The 23,226-nt window shown below is 34.8% G+C and overlaps 1 protein-coding gene across 1 annotated transcript in view; it reads left to right on the forward strand.

The window, feature by feature from the left end:
* The window catches only part of HECTD2 (HECT domain E3 ubiquitin protein ligase 2), a 113,777-nt gene that overhangs the window by 32,369 nt on the left and 58,182 nt on the right, over nt 1-23,226 (forward strand). Inside the window, exon 4 of the mRNA XM_044662626.1 lies at nt 15,683-15,836. Coding sequence (XP_044518561.1) covers nt 15,683-15,836 — 154 coding nt within the window. The remainder of the gene's footprint in view (nt 1-15,682; nt 15,837-23,226) is intronic.

Raw genomic sequence — 23,226 nt, forward strand, 5'->3', positions numbered from 1 at the left:
AGGAAGGAAGGAAGGAAGGAAGGAAGGAAGGAAGGAAGGAAGGAAGGAAGGAAGGAAGGAAGGAAGGAAGGGAGAGAGAGAGAGAGAGGGAGAGAGAGAGAGGGAGGGAGGGAGGGAGGGAGGGAGGGAACAAAGAAAAGAAGGAAGGAAGAGAACAAAGGAACAAAGGAAAGAAGGAAGGAAGCTAGCAAGCTATAGCTGCTTCTATAGAGGTTTCAGAACTTGTCCCAAACCCAGAATTACTTTGAAAATGATTCAAGCTTAAACCACACTTCAGGTTTAAGACCTAGTCCATTCAAATTAGCCACTGTCAAATTGAAGGTGGTTTGAGTTCTGGTTTCTTGCATTCACCATGCTGAATGTTCAAACCTGTGACAGAATCGTGTTAAAGAATGATCACTTCCTAAAATGTGTGAAGCATAAGATTCCCTATAGTTTTTAAAGATGTTCTATATCATTTTTTAAAGATATACTTTTCAGAAAGACTATATTTGTATTTATTAGAGAAAACAACATAACTGAATTATTCTAGGATTATAATTTTTCCATAAAGGGACATTTCACCCTGGGCCATAACTGGGAAATATAGTTACCTGAGACAAATTTAGAAAGCAGGTAAGTTTAAAAGTCCTTCAATTATCCTGTAGCTGGCCTGTTTCACTGTTTACCCTAGGAATACCTGAATTCACAATCTATAGAAATACTTTTTAAAATCCTTTTGGCAGCATCTTTTATGCCCACCCTAATCAGCAAAAGTGGGCTGTAGTCATCATAGTTTTCAAGTCTTTATGGGTAGCTGGGTGGGAATGGTTCTCCATTACATTCTATGTATATGCTCCAGAAAATAATAACATAGCTTTCTATTGGTATTTTGGGGCTGACAAATTGCTGCCTCCCTCGCCCATTGGAGAGTCGCCAGTTACCATTTTGCATCTCATTTTCTGACTCATCTGACTCATGGTAGGTGACCTCTGACCTGATAGCACATAAGGATCCACATGGTCATTCCTTGAAATACTAGCAGCTGGTTCATATTTATGGGTCCTCACTTCCTCGCAGACAAGATATAGTGAGAATATACAGAAATGTAAGGTAGTCTTTGCCCTAAAGGAAGTTACAGTCTAGTTGAGTTAAGCCATATACACATGGAAAGATAATTGACGATGCTGCCCAGTAGAGAAATGCAAAATGATTGGTACGGTATATTCTGTAGGAGTTTAAAGCAAGAAAAAAAAATAATGGATATTTATACTATGATAGACTACATTTTTTTGTAATTTATTGCTGTGTAGTGGTGATATTATGGATAAAAATTCTAGCACTGAACTTGAACTAAAAAGGATTGATAAAAATATACTGCATTATCTTGCTAGTTAAAAAAAAAAGTTCACTTCCTGACCCAGTAGGACTTCGATGGCTAATGCTATTATTGGTAATGAATAGGAAGTATTTGGTGAAAATAATAATGCATTAAGTGCACAGAATTTAAAGTAGTTGCCATATTTGTTTTAAATCATTCTAAGACATATGCTGGGCCAGCTACAATGGAAAGAGTGCTGGGCAGTGTAAATCTGACCTCAGTCACTTACTAGCTGTGTAACCATGGGCAAGTTACTTAACCCCCTTTGCCTCAGTTTCCTAATCTACAAAATGAGCTGGAGAAAGGAATGGCAAAACACTCCAGTATCATTGCCAAGAAAACTCCAAACAGGGTCACAAAGAATCAGACTCAACTGAAATGACTGAACAGCAATAAGAAGACATGCACTATGTTAAGAAAAGTTTATAGAAGGGAGAGATCACTTTCATTTGTGAGCATCCTGGACAAGGCAGAATTTGAGCTGACCTCAAAGGGCAAATTTAGTTGGTTTGAAGAGGGAGAGTAGTCAGGGAGAATAGTCATTCCCAACTGAGGAGATAAAGCTATAAGCAATAGCATGAAGGCAGGAAAGTACAATGTGTGATCAAAAACAAACAAACCAGTCTGGCTGTAGGTTTCATAGCTACCAGATTTATAATGAAGTAATTGGTGACCTGTTTTCTAAAATGAATTCCAAAATGTTATCTGTTTTTATATCTAGCTATCTGCCCTTTTGCAAATTACTTAAGGTCTCTGGGACTCCATCTTCAGGGATGATTGTACTATATAAGATTCTTCTTCCTTCTGGTAGGCCCCATTTGAATACCTTATTATTCAGTGGCACTTTGACTTAAAGATAGGATTGGAAAAAAAGATGCACTTATCTTCACTTATTCACTAAATATTACTTATATTCAATTATCACTTGATAATTGGTGATAAGTGGTCACTTTTGATAATTGTTAGTTCTTGTAAAAGTTTTTGTTGAAAATTAAATTATAACTAAACTAAGTTTTTTAAAAAGATACTTGCATTTTAATTATACATATTTCCTTATAACTTTAGTTTTCAATGACTATATAAATTCTAGTTTCAGAAGTTACTTTTATTTGCACTTTTTTTCTTTGGGATTGATTTTACCTCATTGCCTCTCTATGGTTACTTTCAGTTTAACTCAATTATTGTGTCTATCATGTATGAGGCACACATTTCACAACACATTAAAAACTTGTCATCATAAAAATAAAATAACTTTTTAAGCTATATTCAACTGCAAATTCTTTTTTGTGGGATAACATTTAGAGTTCAGAACTTTCCTTAGATCTGGAAATTCTAACAGCAAATTTGGTCATTAGAAATTCTCTTTAGAATGAAGATAAGAGAGATTGGCGGAAACCTTTGCTTCCTCTATGCCTAAAATGCCATGCTGCCTACAACTTTTCTTATACTAGCTTCGTGCCCTTTCCATCTTTACTGTCTCATATATTCATGGAAATGGTCTGAAATTCTCTGTTACATAGCTAATTTCACATTTTGGCCTACATATTTGTGAAAATTGTTTTTATTTCCAGTTCTCCTGTGCTAACAAACCTATACTGTTTTCTTGTCAACATTAATTTGGCAAATTTGGCTAATAATCCTACCTCATAATACATTGTGGTTATGTTTCTCATAATTTTCATAATACTGCCAGCTCCTACCACAGCCCTTATTCTTCCTGTACTCATTTTAAGTGTTTTTACTTAATGTTTCTAAGCAACCAACTAAAATTGGCAACATTATATTAAAAGAAAGGGGAAAAAATGATCACTGCTTATCAATTCAGCACACAGCGTTCTCAAGTATTGGCTGAAAGAAAACTAAATGACGGGTTTTCAACTGATAAATGCATTATAGGTTATTTCACAGCATTGCCAAATCCTATATTTCAAACAAATCTACATGTGCTAAAAAGAAAGACTTGCCTGTTCTATTTTTAAAACCAGTTTGAGTTTAATGTCATCTGTCTTCGTCATAGTTATTGATTGCTTCCTTTTTGAGTCTTATTTTTAATATCCATCTTTGAGAACAAGCAAGAAGCCATCTCTGGGAAACAATACGTTGATATTCAGGGACATTAGAGCAGCTGTGAATTACCATTTCCTCCTCCCTTTAATAGCTGAATATCATATCCTGTATTTTGGCTTTTATTCATTAATGTGAGGAAAAGGATTCTGTCTTTTTACTTAACTCCAGAGTTTCATTAAGGTAGAATGTAGTAGTACTCTGGATTACTTTTGTCTAGCCCTAGCAAAACATTTTTTTCAGAGCTAAAAATCACTTCCATCCATATACATAGATTGTTTATATTGTAGGGCTCAGTTTTGTCTAACATTGCCATCTACCAAAGCAGACTCTTCTTTTCTTTTAAAAAAATTGATTGTTGCTTTTTGATTTCTCAAATATTTCTCTCTACCTTCTCAATCCTAATCTATAACCTTCCTTTTTCACAAAGAAAAACAATGGCTAACTTCACTATTCCATTAATGCACTAATTAATGGAATTACTTGCACCTTATTTTTTATCTTTCTCACTATTATCTTCTAGCATAAAACGAGACCTGTTCTTGGTCCTCACTTTGATCTCCCTTTGCCCCTCCTCCAATCCCCTTAATTCTTTCCATGCCATCACCAACCCATATATTTTATTGTCTTTGTTCCTGATCTCAATGGTGAATCAATTCAATTCTAGACTGTCTCTCCACTTAAATCACCTCTGTTATCATTGAACAAATCCTATCCTGTAGTTTGAGATCTGATATGGCTAGACCCCCTTCCTTCTCACTTGTTTTCATTATTTCCTTTCAGTTTCTTGACCTTTTGTTCCTCCGGGTGAATTTCACTATTTTTCTAGCTCTAAAAAGTAGTATTTTGATGATTTGATTGTATGGAATTGAATAATCAAATTAATTTAAATCAAATTAAATTAAATAATTTAAATCATTTTTACCATATTGGTTTGGCCTACCCTCATGATCAGTTAATAGTTCTCTTATTATTTTGCTGTATTTCATTGATCTGTTTTGTAGTTGTGCTTAGATAGTTCCTGTGAGTTTCTTGGCAGGTAGACTCCCAAATATTTTGTATTTTCTGTAGTTCCTTTAAATGAAATTCCTCTTCTTATTTGTACTAGATTTTTGGTAGTATGAAGAAATGCTGATATCTTGCATGGGCTTATTTTACATCCTAAAACTTTGCTGAAATAATTAAAATTTTTAATTAATTTTGTAGTCGAGTCCCTAGAATTCTTTAAGTAAAACTACTATATCATCTATAAAAACTGATAATTGTTTATACTTTATATATGCTCATTTCTTCAATTTCTTTTTCTCATCTTACTGCTTTACCTAAAATTTTTACCACTAGATTGAACAGTAATAATGATAATGGATAGCCTTGCTTTACCCCTGACCTTACTGAAAAGACCTTTAAATTATCTCCAGATGATTCTGGATCTTTGTTTTAGTTATAAGTTAATTGTCATTGAGGCCAGATACATACATTCCTGTGTTTTCTAATGTTTTCAAGAGTAATGGGTGTTGTATTTTATCAAAAGCTTCTTCTACAGCCAGTGATATATGATTTTTATTGTTCTTGTTTTCAATGTGGTCTGTCATTTTGATAGCTTTCTTGATATTGACACAACTTTGCATTTCTGGCATAGAACCAACCTGCTCAGAGTGTATAATTTTTAAGATACATTGCTAAAGCTTATTTAATAATATTTTCTCTAAAATGTTTGTATGATATTCATTTGGGATATTAATTTATAATTTTCTTTCTCTATTTTGAACTTCCTAGTTTACATGTAAAACCATATTTGTATTATAAAGGGAATTTGGTAGAGCTCTTTATTTTCCTGGCTTTTTAAAAACCAGGATATTGGAATATTGTCCTTTATTTCATCGTTATTTGTTGTGAATTATTGTTTTTCATTTTTGATAGTGGTTATTTGGCTTTCTTGTTTTTTGTTTAAATCAAAGTATGTGATATTTTATCTCTTTTACTGGGTTTTTTCTTTCTAAGAGCTAATTTCTCATTTTACTTACTAATTAAATAAGGGTTTTTTATTTTCCATTTTTCATCTCCTTTGATTTTCAGAATTTCTATTTTTATGTTTAATTGGGAGCTTTTAATCTGCTGATTTTCTAGGGTTTTTAAAATTATATTTCAAATTTATTGATGACAGCATTTAGCAATATAAATTCTCCTCTAAGGATGCTTTGGCTGCATCCCCAGATTTTGCAATATTGTTCCAATATTGTGATTATATTCAGTGAAATTTTCTATTGTTTCTGCGATTGGTTCTTTAACCTACCAGTTCTTTAGGATTAAGATATTTATTCTTTAATATTTAATCCTTTCTTCAGTGACATATATTGTTTTATTACATTGTGATTAGCAAAAGTTGTTTAATATTTCCATTTTTATTTGTTAATAAGGATTTTATGCCCCAATAAATAATCAGTTTCAGTAAAGTTGCAATACACAGCTAAGAATATGACTTTCCTATTCCCATTTAATAATTGCCAGAAATTTGTCATGTATATCTTTTCTATTATTCTGTTCATACCTTTATTCCTTTCTTGTTCACTTTTTAGCTATTTCTTAGTCTGAAAGGAATCAACTGAGATCCTCTACTTTTATAATTTTATTGTCTATTTCTCCCTGTTACTCATAGCAATTTCTTTGGATGCTATTTCAAGCATTTATATCTACTATTGAAATTAATCCATCATTTATGGTTCTTTTTTTCAGCCCAATGTAATTCATTTTTTATCTCTTTTAATCAAGTCTATTTTTATGTTGCTTTGTCTAAAATCATGATTGCTTCTCTTGCCTTTTTTAGTTAAGCTGAAGCATAATAGCATAAAAGCCTCTTATTTTAATTCAGTGTGAATCTTTATTTCAAGAGTATTTTTTATAAACAACATCTTTTTGAACCTTGCTTATTAATCCATTCTTCTAAACTCTATTACTTTATTAATAAGTTCATTCCATGCACATTGATATTGTTTATTCTCTTTCACTCTGTTCTCTTCTATATTTTCCTTTCTTTATTCCCTGCCCCCTGGGAGTGAGATAGGAGTGTGCTCAGCACTAATGCTTCATGCTTGATGTAGTCTGCTTCTGTTCCCTCGTCCCTTTTCTCTCTCACTTAGACCTAAATCATAAAATTTTAACTTCCCTTTCTCTCCTTTTTCAACACTTCTTCAGAATCCACTCTTAGAGGTGAGAGTTTGTTTTCCTTATGACTAATCTGCCCCTGAATCTATCCTTACTTTTATTTTCCTCTCTCCTTCCCCCATTTCTAATTGTTTCACTATTGAGTTAAATCTATTTCTTTATCTAATTCAGTATGTCTGTGCATTTTGTCCTCCTTGCCAGTTCAAATGAAAGTGAAGTTCAGGTATTAACCATTTCCCCTTCCTCCTTGCTCTACAAATTTACACACCAATTGTGTAAGATAATTCCCTTACCCTTTTCCTCTTTTCCTATCTGAGTGTATTCTTACTCCACCTCACTCCTCCTCACTCCCCCACCCCCACTTTCTTTTTTCTTTTAAGATTATCAAAATTTAAGAAAACCACTTCCAGGCTTTCTGTCTTATTTAACTCCTTCTATGACTCCTTATGTTGGAATTCCAGAGACATGCATTGTTTCCTCCTTTTTGAAGGTAAATACTTCATCCTTCTTAATTCTTTCCTGAATGATTGCTATTTTTAATCTTTTGTGATTATCTTAACCCCTTTGTTTTCATTTTAAAATTTCTATTCAGTTTTATTCTTTTCACTTTGAATGTTTGAAAGTCCTCTATTTCATTAAAATCCATTTCCCCCTGTAGTTTTATTATTATTTTGCCTTGCCTATGGCTCCTTGGTACTTGAACTCTTTCTTTTTTACTGCTCAAGGTACTTTTTCTTTGACCTTAAAGATCTGGATTTTTGTTATGAGAGTTATCATTTTGGAGTTTTTTTCAGGAGGTAATCAGTATTTTTTCTGTTTTTACATTGCCCTCTGGTTCTAAGAGATTTGGGTAATTTTCTTTCATTGTTTCTTTTTTTAAAAAGTTTTAAAAAATTACTATTGATTTATTTGTAACATTCTTTTCTTTTTAAATTTTGAGTTCCAAATTCTCTCCTCCCTCTCACCCGTCTCATACCCATTGAAAAAGCAAGCTTTATGATAGAAATTATACATGTGAATTCATGCAAAATATATTTCCATATTAGCTATATTGCAAACAAAACAAATAAAGTGAGAAAATTATACTTTTATTTTGCTCTTAGAATTTTTATCAGTTCTCTCCCTGGAAGTAAATAGCCTTTTTTTCATCATGAGTCCTTCGGAACTGCCTTGGATCATTGTATTGATCATAGTAGTCAAGTCTATTACAGTTGATCATCATTACAACATTGCTGATACTATACACAATGATCTCGCAGGTCTTCTCACTTCATTTTGTATCAGTTCATACAGGTCTTGACATGTTTTTCTGAAACCTCCCCCCAAGTCATTTCTTATAGCACAATAATACTCCACCACAAAATTTTTTAACCATTCTCCAATTGATGAGCACTCCTCAATTTCCAGTTCTTTGCCATGACCAAAAAAGAGCTGCTATAAATATCTTTGTACATAGAGTTCTTTTTCCTTTTTCTTCAATCTCTAAAGAGCTAGTAGTGGTAATGCTGGTTCAAAGGATATGCCCAATTTTAAAGCCCTTCGGGCATAGTTCCAAGCTGTTTTCAAGAATTTTTGGACCAGTTCACAGTGTACCTTTTTCTTTCCATTCCCTCCAACATTTGCCATTTCTAATATATGTAAGATAATATCTTAGGTTTGTTTTCATTTTAATTTTTCTAAATAGTAATATAGAACATTTTTTCACATGTCTATAGATAGTTTTTATTTTTTCTTTTGAAAACTACTTATTCATATCTGGTTTGTATTCTATTTTTCAAGTGAGAGATGGCTCTTATTTTTCTAAATTTAACTTAGTTATCTACATATTTAAGAAATGGGGCCTTTATCAGAAAATTTTTGATATTACTTCATTGCCTGTGGTACCTTTTAGCTTCCCTGCTTATTTCTTTTAATTAGGTATGTTTTCGAATTTGCTTTGTCTGAGATCTTGGTTGCTGTTTCTTCCTTTTTAATTTCAGCTAAAGCATATTACATTCTGCTTCAGCCTTTTATTTTAACTATGTGTGTCTCTGTTTCATGTATGTCTCTTGTAAAATAATATATTGTTTGATTCTAATTTTTAATCATTTCTGCTATTCATTTCCATTTTATGGGTGATTTTATCCCATTCACATTCACAGTTATGATTACTAGCTATATTTCCCTTTATCTCATTTTCTTCTGCTTATTCTTCTCTCTCTCTCTCTGTCTCTCTGTGTCTGTCTCTGTCTCTCTCTCTCTCTGTCTCTCTCTCTCTCTGTCTCTCTCTCTCCCGTCCCTCCTCAAAAGTCTGTTTTGCTTTTGACCATTACCTGCCTTAGTCTACCCTCCCTTTTATCATCCCTACCTCCCACCTACCCCCCCTCTTTTGTCTCTTCCTCCTATTTCCCTACTAGGTAAGTTGCATTTCTATAGACAACTGAGTGTGTGTGTGTGTGTGTGTGTGTGTGTGTGTGTATTCTTCCCACTTTTAACCAGTTCTGATGAGATCTGATGAGAGTGAGCTTTAGGCATTGCCTGCCATATCCTCCATTTTCCTTTGTATTGTAAAACCTTTCTTCTGTGCCTCCTTATTATGAGAAAGTTTTCCATTCTGCCTCTCCCTTCCCCACTTTCCCAGTACACCCCTCTTTTTTACTCATTCATTTTCTTTTGGAGAGTATTCCAATATAATTAACTCACATGCATGCCCTCTGTGTAAACTCCTCTAACTCCCCTAATAATAAAGTTCTTAGGAGTTACATGTATCAATTCTACTTTTTTCATCAGAAATGTTTGAAAGTCCTCTATTTCATTAAATATTTATATTTTCCCCATAGGATTATACATAGTTTTGCTAGGTAGATTAGTCTTTGTTGTAGTCCTAGTTCCTTTGTTTTCTAGAATTTCATATTCTAAGCCCTCTGCTCTTTCAGTGTGGAAGCCATCAAATTTTGTGTGATTTTGATTGTGGATCCATGATATTTGAATTGTTTATTTCTTTCTTGCAATATTTTCTCTTTTGGGATCTCTGGAATTTGGCTATAATATTCCTGGGAGTTTCCATTTTGTGATCTCTTTTAGGAAGTGATCATTGGATTCAATTTCTATTTTACACTCTGGGTCTAAGATATGAGGGCATTTTCCCTGTATAATTTCTTGAAATATGATGTCTATCGATATATGATCTTGGCTTTCAAGTAGTTTGATAATTCTTAAGTTATACCTCCTCAATCTATTTTCCAAGTCAGTTGTTTTTAAATAAGATATTTCACTTTTTTTCTGGTTTTTTCATCCTTTTGACTTTACTTTATTGTTTTTTGATGTCTCATCATTAGCTCTATTTGCCCAATTCTGTTTTTAAGAAAATTATTTTCTTTAGTGAACTTTTGTACTTCCTTTTCTATTTGGCCAATTCTACCTTTTAAAAAATTCTTTTCTTTAGTGAATTTTTGTAACTCCTTTCCCACTTGACCAATTTTGTTTTTTAATGAATTCTTCTATTCACTGGATTGTTGTGGCTCTTTTACTATTTGGCCAATTCTATTTTTTAAGATGTTATTTTGTTCAATTTCTTTATTCCTCTTTTACTAAGTCGTTAGTTTCTTTTCATAATTTTCTTCCATGATTTTCATTTCTTTTTCCAATTTTTCCTCTACCATTCTTAACTACTTCTTTAGCCCTTTCAGGAATTCTTGTTGGGCTTGGGCCAATTAGCATTTTTTCTTGAGGGTTTTTTATAGTTTTCACATTGTTGTCTTTTTTCTGAATTTATGTCTTGATCTTCCTTGCCACTATAGTAGCTTTTTTATGATCAAGGTCTTTTTGTTTGTTTTTTGACTCATTTTTCCAGGCTATTTTTTTACTTTGAATTTTATGTTAAAGTTGACTCTGCTCACCTGGTATGGGAAAGCACTGTCCCAAGTTTCAGCCTTTTTTCATGCTGCTGTTTTCAGAGCTAGATCTGGGGTTCTGCAAGTTTTTGGTGCTTTCAAAGTGTTGTGATGCCGGGAGAGGTGTTGCCAATGCTCTCCTGGTCTGTGCATTCATCTTTACCCAGGAAGGGCCCCAGTTCCTGTGTAGTCCTAAGTATTAACATTCCTCTTTACTTTGATACTGTGACCAGGGACCCTGTTAATTCTCCTTCCAAATCTTTACTCCAAATCTTTCATTTCTTTTCCAATTATTTCTAGTATTATTATATTATTTACAACCTCATTTTTCTTTTTTTATTTCTTCCAAAAATACTAGTTGTATATAGGATTAAGATTCCTTTTTCTTTGGGACTTTGCTTGAAGATGTTTTGGAGTGATTGACCTTTTCTAGGTTTATGTCTTGGCATGTTTGTCACCATGATAGCTCTTTAGAGTAGAAGTCTTTTTTGTTCTCGATGCTACTCATTCTTCCAGTCTAATTTCCTAAATTGGGACTTTGAATTAGTCTCTGAATACTGCTAGTAGGAGTATCTGGATCTTATTTGGTACTTATTTGAATTCTCTGAGTCCTGATGCTACTTTCTCTAGGTGTTGAATGTTGTGTTCTTGAAGGATATTAGGGGCAGCATAGGTTAAAGAATTTTAAGCTTTCAGTGTAACCTAGTAACAGTCTAGTCTAGAGCTGAGCATTACTGCTGTCATTCTCCTCTGAACTTTGGAAGCTCCTGATCCCAGGTCAAGTTTGGGCAACACAACCACAGGCTTTCCCTTGGTTGGACCTTTAGTAAACTGATGCTAGCCCTATAACAAGCTGGAAGTCTCTGCTAGTTCAGAGTGGCAGAACTAGTCTTCCTTGGTCTGAGTTCCCTACCCTGCTTACTTAGCTACAGGGCTCAGAATGGCTAAGGACTAAAAATAAGACCAGTCTTGAAATCTAAAGCTCCAAGGTAAGTGCCACACAACTACTACTTATGCTCCAATACATAGTTTGGAACTATGAACACTCCTAGGTCTAAGTCCCTTCCTCAGTCTGCACTGGGTTTGTGACCTAGCTCAGTGTTAGACTTATCTTTACCAGTTCTGGAACTACTTCTTGCCAAAGTATGTAGTCACAAACTCCATTCAGCCCCTGCACTAGAAAGCTCTGTGTGGCACCCTTATCTCTAGACACTAGACATTCTCCCAATATTCATAAGCCTCTATCTATCTCCCCCTGATAACCTAGACTATAAAATTGGCTCCCTGTTGATTTTCCTTGGAATTCCTGATCATAACTTAATATGGTCCTCTTTTGAGGCCTTTGTTGAAGTAGTTGTTGAGGAGGGATTGGCTGGGATGCTTTCTTCTGCTATATTTGCTACTACTGTTGCTTCTCTCTGTCTGTGTCTTTGTATCTGTGTCTTTCTCTGATTTTTAATATTACTATATTCTGTCAACTTCCTTCAAGCGTGCCTCTGTCTCTACAATCTTTAAAAATTCCTCATTTGATCATACCTCTTTCATCTAGAATCTATATATAGATCATGCCCACTCTTAACTGTGGATTATCCCACAAATTTCTGACTTGGGAGATATTCTCTTTCCTGCCCCTCCTATCTCATTTGGTGATCTTATCTGTTGTATGAGCTCAGTTATTATCTCTATTCAGAGGATTCCCAGATTTGTGTGTTTCACTCTTGTTCTGTCACCTGAACTTCAGGCCTGTATTGCCTTATTGCCTTTTGGACCTCTTAAGTCAAGTGTCCCATCAACAACACAAAGTCAATCTATGCAAAATAGAATTCATATTTCCCTCCAAATTACCTCATTTTTGCCAAGGTTATCATAGTCATCCACATTTCCAACCTTAGAATTATCCTTCTCTCTTCTCTCTCCCTTAACTTCTATGCCCAGTCACTTGCCAAGTCTTGTTGATCATGTCTCCACATCATCTCTCATATCTGCCCCATCTCGACTCATAAAATCTCTACTCTATTTTGGATTCACATCAATTTTCAGCTAGACTATTGTAATTGTCTCCAGATTGGTCTTCTTGTCCCTTGTCTTTCCCTTTTCTGATCAGTCCTCTACAGTCTTTAAGACTAATTGTCCTAAAAGGCAAATTTGACTGTACCATCCTCTAGGAGTCCTCTTTTATTTCAAGATGGAGCTTGAGCTCCACATTCTACAGGAAGCCACCAAGTTACACTCCCTCACCAAATTCTTAGTGCTTTCTTTTGCAAACTACTTTGTTTTTAATCACTTTCTATTTCTTGAGTGTATATTTATATGCATACTTGCCTTTCCCATTAGTATTTAAGTTTCATGTTACTAATGTTTTTCATTCTTTGTATTTGTATCTTCAGTGGCTAGAAGTGCCTGGCATATAGGAGGTGCTTAATAAACTTTTGATTGATCAATATTTTTAAAGTTTTATGGCTGCTTGTTGCCTTAAGGATAAAATAGAAGTTGTTCAACTTGGCATTTAAAATCTTGTATTCTGATTCCAATGTACTTTTTGAGTTTTAGTTAATATTGTTCTCTTTCACACAATCTCCGTTCTAGTTGATCTGGCCTCATAACTGCTCCCTCTAAATGCTATATCACCTCCCATATATACCTGTGTATAAATTGTCTACCATATTTGGCATGTACCTCCTTCTCCTTTATGCTTCATAGAATCCCGACTTTCCTTGAAAACACAACTCACATGCCACCTCTTATACAAAACCTTCCTTAATCTTCTCAGTTATTAGCACTCCCTCCCTCTTGAAATTACTTTGGATATACATTATATTTCTTTACCTGTATACATGTATTACACCTGAAAAATGTAAGTTCCTAGAGGGGAAGGATCAGTTACTTTATGCTGTTGTATTCTGAGTCCCTAGTAGTGCTTTGTACACAGTTGGCACTTAATACAGGTTTTCTAAAGTGAATTGAAACATTCATGTCCACTATACTTTACTGAGTAATAGGGACTGAAATATATGTGACTATCAATCAATCAACAAACACTTATTAAATGCCTACCATACTAAGCACTGGAGATACAAAGAAGCAAAAACCCTTGCCCTCAAGGAGCTTACTGTCTAATGGAGAAGAAACATGAAAACAAATAGAAAAGCAAGCTGTGTACAGGATAAGTAGGAGATAATTAACAGAGGAAAGGCACTGGATTTAAGAGGGATTGGGAAATGCTTTCTCTAAAGGGTGAGATTCTGATTGAGGCTTAAGGGAAACCAGGAAGGTCAGAAGCCAGAGCAGAGGAAATAAAGTGTTCCAGGCATGGGGGCAAGGAGGGAATATAATAAAAGTTTAAAAATATATGTATAGGAGAAGTCCATTCAAGGTACTACTACTAAAGATTTGAGGAGAATCATACCCATCCAGAGTTCAAAGAATCAGGAGAGGATTCCTAGAAGAGGGACCACCTTTTCTTGGGCTTGGAGAAAGTGAGAGATTCCTACAGAAAGAGATAAGGAGAGTCAGGCATAAGGTAATCAAAAGTCCAGTAAGATAGAGAAGGATGAAATCAGGGAATGAGGAGTAATTCATTTTTACTTGAGCATAAAATATAGAAAGTGGTAATGGAACAAAAGCTAGGCAGGAGCCAGATTGTGGAGGACCTAGAATGCCAGGTTAGAGTATATGTTTATTCTTTATTCATTTAGTTGAGAGGGGTTACTGAAAACTTTGAATAAGACATAATGTGGTCACAGCTGTCTGTTAGGATGATTAATCTGGTTATGGTATCAGTGAGGGATTAAGAACTAAGAGAAACTGTGATTTTTTCATTAGGCAGGAAGGCTTATGTAACATGGAAAATGGCAGGGTGGACTTATAACTCAACACATGAATGAAAAGTCAATTTTTAGAATTGGGGTGAGGAGAGACCCTGAGAAATAACAATCCTCTCCCTAAAAAAATCCCCAAGGCCAGATTCACAGATGAATTCTAGCAGACATTTAATGAACAATTAATTCCAATACTATGTAAACTATTTAGAAAAATAGGCAAAGGAGTCCTACCAAATTCTTTTTTATGAAACAAATTTGATGCTAATACCTAAACCAGGATGGCTTCTGCTATCATTTTTATGTAAATATTACCCAAAAAATGTTTTTCCAGCCTTAAGAACTCAGGCCTGGAAAAAACCAAACCTTTATCTTCTGTCTTAGAAGAGATATTAAGTATTGATTCCAAGGCAGAAGAACAGTAAGAGGTAGGAAATGAGGGTTAAGTGCCTTGCCCAGGATTACACATCTAGAAAGTATCTGAGGTCAGATTTGAACCCAGATCCTCCCAACTCCAGTTATGGTACTCTGTCCACCCCCAATTCCACACTTACACTACCTAGCCACCCCCAATGGCTCTCTTTAGATCCAATCTTATATTTCTAACTTCGAACCAGATATTTATATTTGTTTAGTTCTATTGTCACCTTAAAGTAAAATGCTTAAAATGAAACTTCTTACCTTTCTCCCAAACTCAACTCTCCTTGACATCCCCATTTCAGTTAATGTACCAATATTCTTCCAAACTTAAACCTTAGAATTATCTTTATTGTTTCCCTTTTCCCCCACTATATCCAACAATTCTTTAAACATTATCAATTATTCAAACACAGTATCTATCTTTCTGATCCCACTACTAGCATCTCAATTCAGACTCTTTCCATCTTATGCTTGAACTACAAAATTAGTCCCCCTTTTTGCCCCTACTATATTATCTTCCTAAAACAAGTTCCAACCTGTTTTCAATATAATATGTAAATACTTTAGCCTGAATTTAAAGTCCTCTATACTCTGATCCCAGTCTACCTCTGTAATTCATCCCCTTTCCAAACAATCTGTCCTAGTCAAACTGTTCTATTTATTATCCTCTAAATATATTTTATTTCTTCCTATCCCAAAACTTACTAGCTACTTTGAAATATCCAGTTAAGATTTCTTCTTCATAAAAGCAACTCAATTGATGGTATACAGGCATCAGTAGATGGCATAATGGATAGAACACTGGAATTGGAGTCAGAAAACTTGATCGTAAACATTTCCCAGTTATATTTTAATCTGACTCAGGACCATTCAGGAATTTTCTTGGCCCCTAGCTTGATGCCTCTAGGCTGTATCATTCATTTGGTACTGTTTTATCTTATGGTACTGAACTTTATAATCATATGAATTTGGTTTTTGCCTCACAGTGAAAGATCTTCCAACAATTTGCCTTGATGTTAGACAAAAACAACGCCTCTCTATTGATTCATTGTCAGTTGAAATGAAAGCACCTGAAATGAAAACACCTGAAACGAAAGAACCTGCTCTTCCTGTGCGTACCAAAACTATGAAAGATTTTCAGTAAGTTTCATCTCTACTTGATATTTATTAAGCAGTCATCTTCATGTCCTCTGAAATCTTTGTAGAATGTAGCAATTCTTTATTTTTTGAGATGCTGGGCTCATGGGTTACCATGGAGTTCATTAGTTATGAGTGTTTATCGATTAATTGTTCATCAGTATTTTTATCAATTAATTAGAGGAAAGTATTACCAAATTATTAATATTCAGATTGATAATGCAAGTATTTGCATACCTTTTTGCTGTCAATTTTTCTGCTATTTAGTCTTTTCACTGCTGGTTGACCAAAGAAAGAGGAAGTAAAATTTAAATCCATTCCTTTTTCTATGTGTTAGCAGCTCTCATAAAAAGACAATGACAGAGATGTTTATTATTGGTAACACACAAACAATAGCTGACATTTATATTGTATGGAGTATTACATGTAATTTTCCTTATTTGATTCTTACTACAGTCTTTTAAACTTGAAATTCACATAAGATTTTATGACTAATAATTTGAACAAATAGGCAAAGAAAGTTTAAGAAACAGAATAACATCTATAAACGTGACAAAATAATATTGCTAACTGTTGATTTTCAAGAAATAATAATTGCAGTCAGAGAGTGCTTAGAAGTCTGATAATCACGTTAGAGTGATTACAGTAGCCTAATACCTAGCATGAGGTAGGCACTTAGTAAATTCTTACTTATTATATAGAATGTAGAACAAAAGCTATGATTAAAAAAAGTTGGCTTTAGTAATGGCAGTCAAACTGCAACCAAAGGATGGACCACATATATAGATTAGTACACTGGATTTGCAAATGCATCTAAATACTACTGTCAGTAGTTATTTTTACATCGGCAACCCAAATACTAAGACTCCAGGAATCCTCCCGAAGCCAGTACTTTAGAGGAACTAGTTTATGAAAAGTTGTTTAATGACAGACTTAAAATTCTACTTCTAAAAACTATCTTTTAGATAAAATAAATGGCTTTTCACTTCAGTAGTGGCATGGAAGGATTTCACAAAAGAAGTATAGAATAAAGGAAAGAGTACTTAATATATAGTTAGAAGACTTAGGTTTGAATCCCAATTCCACCAGTGTGTTCCTTGGGCAAGTCACATAAACACCTTAAGCCTCAGCTCCTTATTCAAAAAAGTGAAGATAATAATGTTTACATGATCTATTTCTTAGTGTTGTGAAAATGTGTCTATAGGTCTTTAAATCTATACAAGGTGTCCAAAAGTCCTTGTGAAGGTTTAAGTTTAAATAGCTTTGGCTTTACTCTGTACAAATGTAAGCTGGCCAGTCACTAGTCACATATTAAACATCTGCTTTGTGCCAGGAACTGTACTGAATGCTGAGGATACAAATACAGAGAAGATACTCTTTGCCTTCAGAGTGCTTAAAGTATAAGGGGCAAAGACAGGGAATTTGTTGGGGTGGGAAAGGGAGGAGGACTAAGATACCCAAAGGGCAAGATAAAGTCCAAAGGAGTGTAGTGGGAAGACAAATTAAAAGATCACTAGCCTAGATACTCTCCCTTAAATGGAAGTTTTGGGAGGAGGAACTCTCCATTCCACTTCCATTTACAGGGGTCCCAGGAATAGAGGATCCTGATGAAGTGTGAGTACCAAGGATGAAGTGATCTTGCCCAATAATAAGGTTCCAGGGGGCATGATAAAGACCAGAGGAGTATAGCTAGGTTTTAACAATGACCATCAAGGCCCATAAAACAAAGATGGAGAATTGGATTTTTAAGGCCCCTAATAGCTGTAAGAGTCTGATTCTCCTATTACTTTAACCCTAAAAATCACTTTTTAAGTGCCCCATTTTTTCAAAACTACCTGTAGCTAATATTTCTAATCAACCTTAATTTTTAAGCATCTATCATTTTTTCTTAGACTTTTGAAGCTTTGTAATTTTTGCATGTATAGAAAGTTTGGGAAAATGTTTTTCTTTCCTTCATGATTTTATTTAGCTTAGTAGTTTATGCCAAAAGTATATATGTGCTCTGCAGTTTCATGAATCAATCTAGGTTTTATCTAATACTAAAACCAGAGAGGGAAAGGTCAGAGAAAGAAAACTAGATCATTCTCCCTAATGAATATTGATACTAAAATATTGAATAAAATATTAACAAAGAGAGTAAAGCCTAAGATCAAGAAGTATTGATTCCAGGAATGCAAGATTGTAGGAAAGCAACAGTATAATAAATTATATTGATAACAAAGCAAAAATCATGTGATTATGACAATATGTACCACAAAGCCTTTGATGGAATATAACATTATTTTGTGTTTTTAAAAAAAAACAAACAAACTGAGAAGCCTAGGAAAAAGTAAACCTCTCTTGGTAGGGTAATCAGCATTTACCTAAAACTAAAAGTAAGTATCATTTGCAATAGAGAAATTAAGTACTAGAAGCCTTTCCAATAGGTTCAGAGGTAAAACCAATGTGTCATTTGTCATCAGTAGTATTTGATGTAATACTAAAAGCACCAGCTCACACAATACAATAAGAAAAGATTAACTGAAGGAATAAGCATAATTTCAAAAAATTATTACTTTTTCAAAGATAGTATGTGATGACTTACTTAGAAAATCCTAAAGATAAAATTTAATATTTATAGGAACAACTTCTGTAAAGCTAGCAGGGTATAAAATAGATATACCAAATTAATCAGCTATTCTGGATATTATATTAGCAAAATACTCTAGCAGAACGAAAATTCTCAGTTTCAAAAAGATGCCTTTCCCAGAGTAAGCTGATCACTTCTGATGCCATCACCATGCTGCTAACTCAACCTTGGATACTTGGCTAATTTCCTGCCTCTCTTAGCCTCCTCTTCCCTCTGATTGCAGGGCTGAATTTATAAAGGTCAGACATTGGACTTTTGGCTCTCTACATTCTCGATCTACAGCTCTGCCTCCATAGAACAAGATTCCCCCTTATTATCCCCCAGTTGCTTTCCTGCTTCCTTTTATGTGTTCTCTTTCTGCATTAGATTAAGCTCCTTGAGAGTCGGGGCTGCCTTTCTTTTCCTTATTTTTATCCTCACTGTTTAGCACAGTATCTGGCACATAGTAGATACTTATTAAGTGTTTATTGAATTGGAAGAGAAAAATAAATTCCCTATAGAATTATTACAGAGTGTATAAAACATCTGAGAGCTTACCAATATATGTTACAGGAATTATATAAGGGTAACTACAAAACAATTTTCATAGAACTAAAGATTAAATAATTTTAAAGTAATTAATATTTTAAGGTTGGACTATGCTAGTATAGTATGAAATTTATTTTAGAGATTTAGAGTCATACGAAGTCACTAAAGCATTACTTAGACAAAATTTTAACAAAATTCATCTGACAACAAAGGTTCAAGAATCTCAAGGGAAATTAACAAAAAAAAAATAGAAAGGAAGGGTACCTAACAGTAGCAGATCTCAAATTATACTACAAAACTGTAATCATCAAAATAGTTGGTGGTGGGGTTAAGATGGCAGCAAAGTAAAAAGCAGCTCTTAATCTCTCCTGACCGAAACATATAGGACTCCTCAAGGGGACATAAAAACAAATCCACACGAACGGAGGGACCCCACAACAGGGTGCAGTGTGGAAGGTACATGGAATCAGGACATTTCCATGCTATAAAGGGGTGAAACAGCTTTCACTAAATCACAGGCTGAGCAACCTCCCCCTCCACCCCCTCCACACACACCACCTACAACACCAAAGCCAGCTAAAAAGAAATAGAGCAAGTTTGGGGCACCCATTGAGTCATTGGCAGCTCCAGGGCCTGTTCCTGAGAGCAGCAAGACTTAGGAACCCAAAAAGCTAAAGAACACGCACGGACTCTGAGCCTGGACACAGAGCACTGGCGTGGGCTGAGGCGCGGGTGGAGGCGGACACAGGCGCAAGCAATGTCTCTGAAACCCTGAGTGGGAAACCAGGGCAGACTGGTATACGACTGTGGAAGCAGCGCCCTGAGACTTGTAAAGGAACCTCCAGCAGAGGATCAAGCAAGAGGGCCCACCAAGGGGCTTGACCTTGAGAACAACCAGACCTCAGACCTCAGGAGCTGAAAGAGCACAGACAGACCCTGAGTGCGAGGATAAAGCTGAGAAGCTGCTGGGCTAACAATGGCTACCCAGAATCAGGAAGTTCAGAAGAGAAAGATTAACAAGAAGAAGAAGAAATCTTTAACACTCGACAACTTTTACACAGAGAAAATCCAGACAACCGAGCAAACAGAAGAGGAGAACAAACAAGCATCCGGACCCTCCCAAAATAAGGAAAACTCCTCACAAGCTATGGAAGAGTTCAAAACTGAGATGACAAGAAAGTTGGAAAAGATTTGGTTAGAGAAATGGGAAATAGCTCAAAAGGAAATCAGGCAAGAAAATAACAGTTTAAAAGGTAGAATTTTGCAATTGGAAAGTGAGGCTCAGAAATCAAATGAATTGATAAGCAAATTGAACACCAGAAATGACCAGATTGAAAAGGAAAACCAAAATATTATAGCCGAAAACCAGTCCCTAAAGGTTAGAATTGAGCAATTAGAAGCTAATGATCTCTCAAGACAACAAGAACAAATAAAGCAAAGTCAAAAGACTGAAAAAATAGAAGGAAACATGAAATATCTCAATGAGAAAGTGACAGACCAAGAAAACCAGTTTAGAAGAGACAATTTGAGAATCATTGGTCTCCCTGAAAAAGGAGAAATTAATAGAAATTTGGACTCCATACTGAAAGAAATTATTCAGCAAAATTGCCCTGAAGTTCTACAATAAGAGGGCAGTATAGACATTGAAAGGATCCATAGATCACCCTCGACACTCGACCCAGAAAAGACAACACCCAGGAATATAATGGCCAAATTCAAGAGCTTCCAAGTAAAAGAAAAAATCTTACAAGAAGCCAGAAATAGACAATTCAAATATCAAGGAGCATCAATCAGGATCACATAGGATCTGGCAGCCTCCACGCTAAAAGACCACAAGGCTTGGAATATGATATTCAGAAAGGCAAGAGAGCTGGGCCTGCAACCATGGATCAATTACCCATAAAAATTGACTATATACTTCCAGGGGAAAGTATGGGCATTCAACAAAATTGAAGATTTCCAAGTATTTGCACAGAAAAGACCAGGGCTAAAAGGAAAGTTTGATATCCAACCACAAAAATCGAGAGAAACATGAAAAGGTAAATAAGAAACAGAGGGGGAAAGAAAGAAAATTCATAATTTTTAAATTTGCCTTTTTAAGGGCCTCAGTAAGATCTAATTATCTGTATTCCTATGTGGAGAAATGCTATGTATAATTCTCTGTAGTGAACTCTATTCACTATTATAGTATTCACTATTATAGTAATCAGAAGAATAATTCATAGGAGAGGGTGGAATACTAAATGGTCTAAGATGATATGGGGGGTGGGAAAGATGGGGGTGAATAGTAGGGGACACCAAGAGAAACTTGAGAGAATAAGAAAAATAGGATATTCTATTACACACAAAGAGGGCATGGGAAGGAAAGGAGACAAATACTATTATAAGAAGGAGAGGAAGAGAGCATTAAGAGGTAATATTTAAACCTTACTCTCAGTGTAATCAACCCGGAGAGGGAAGAGTAGCTATATTATCCATTGGGATATAAAACTCTATCTAACCCTACTGAGAAAGTCAGAAGGGATAAACCAAGGGGATCAGGGGAGTGGGGAGGTCAAAAAAGGGAGAGGAGAAGAAGAGGGAGGGAATTCATTAGGCCTTTAAAAACAAAAAGAGGGGAATAATAAGGGAGGGGGGAGAAAGGGAAGTTAATCAAGGGAGGGGATAAGGGATAGAGGCTTAATAGCAAACCACTGGTTTAAAAGGAAATAGTTTAAGAAGAAGGGGTAGGAACAGGGGAGGATACAAAAATGTCAGTGGATGGACAACTTATAATTATAACTCTGAATGTGAATGGGATGAACTCGCTCATAAAACGGAAGCAAATAGCAGAGTGGATTAGAAACCAAAATCCTAGCATATGCTGTCTACAAGAAACACATATGAGGTGGGTGGACATACACAAGTTTAAGGTTCAGGGCTTGAGCAAAATCTTTTGGGCATCAAATGAGAAAAAGAAGGCAGGAGTGGCTATTATGATTTCTGACAAAGCCAAAGTAAAAATAGATATGATTAAAAAAGACAGGGAAGGTTATTACATCCTGATTAAAGGCAGTATAGGCAATGAGGAAATAACACTGCTCAATATGTATGCACCAAGTGGCATAGCATCCAAATTCATAAAGGAGAAACTGGCAGAGCTCAAGAAGGAAATAGATAGTAAAACCCTAATAGTGGAAGATCTAAATATTCCTCTTTCAGATCTAGATAAATCAAACCAAAAAATAAATAAGAAAGAGGTAAGAGAGGTGAATGAAGTACTAGAAAAATTAGATTTAATGGATATGTGGAGAAAAATAAATAGGGACAAAAAGGAATACACCTTCTTTTCAGCTGCACATGGTACATTCACAAAGATTGATCATGTTATAGGGCATAGAATCATTGCAAACAAATGCAAAAGAGCAGAAATAATAAATGTAACCTTCTCAGATCATAATGCAATAAAAATAATAATTAGTAAGGGTACCTGGACAGGCAAATCAAAAACTAATTGGAAATTAAATAATATGATTCTCCAAAACCAATTAGTCAAAGAAGAAATCATAGAAACAATCAATAATTTCATTGAAGAGAATGACAATGATGAGACATCCTACCAAACTCTGTGGGATGTGGCCAAGGCAGTACTCAGGGGGAAATTTATGTCCTTGAGTGCATATATTAACAAATTAAGGAGGGCAGAGATTAATGAATTGGCCATGCAACTCAAAAAATTAGAAAGAGAGCAAATTAAAAATCCCCAGATGAAAACTAAATTAGAAATACTAAAAATTAAGGGAGAAATTAATAAAATCGAAAGTAAAAGAACTATTGAATTAATAAATAAGACTAGAAGCTGGTATTTTGAAAAAACAGATAAAATAGACAAAGTACTGGTCAATCTAATAAAAAAAGGAAAGAAGAAAACCAAATTGACAGTATCAAAGGTGAAAAGGGAGACCTCACCTCTAATGAAGGGGAAATTAACGCAATCATTAAAAACTATTTTGCCCAATTATATGGCAATAAATATAACAATTTAGGAGATATGGATGAATATTTACAAAAATATAAATTGCTTAGATTAACAGCAGAAGAAATAGAATACCTAAATAATCTTATATCAGAAAAAGAAATTGAACAAGCCATCAAAGAACTCCCTAAGAAAAAATCTCCAGGGCCTGATGGATTCACAAGTGAATTCTATCAGACATTCAAAGAGCAACTAATCCCAATACTATACAAATTATTTGA

This window comes from Gracilinanus agilis, chromosome 2 (genome assembly GCF_016433145.1).
Source record: "Gracilinanus agilis isolate LMUSP501 chromosome 2, AgileGrace, whole genome shotgun sequence".
Lineage (NCBI taxonomy): Eukaryota > Metazoa > Chordata > Mammalia > Didelphimorphia > Didelphidae > Gracilinanus > Gracilinanus agilis.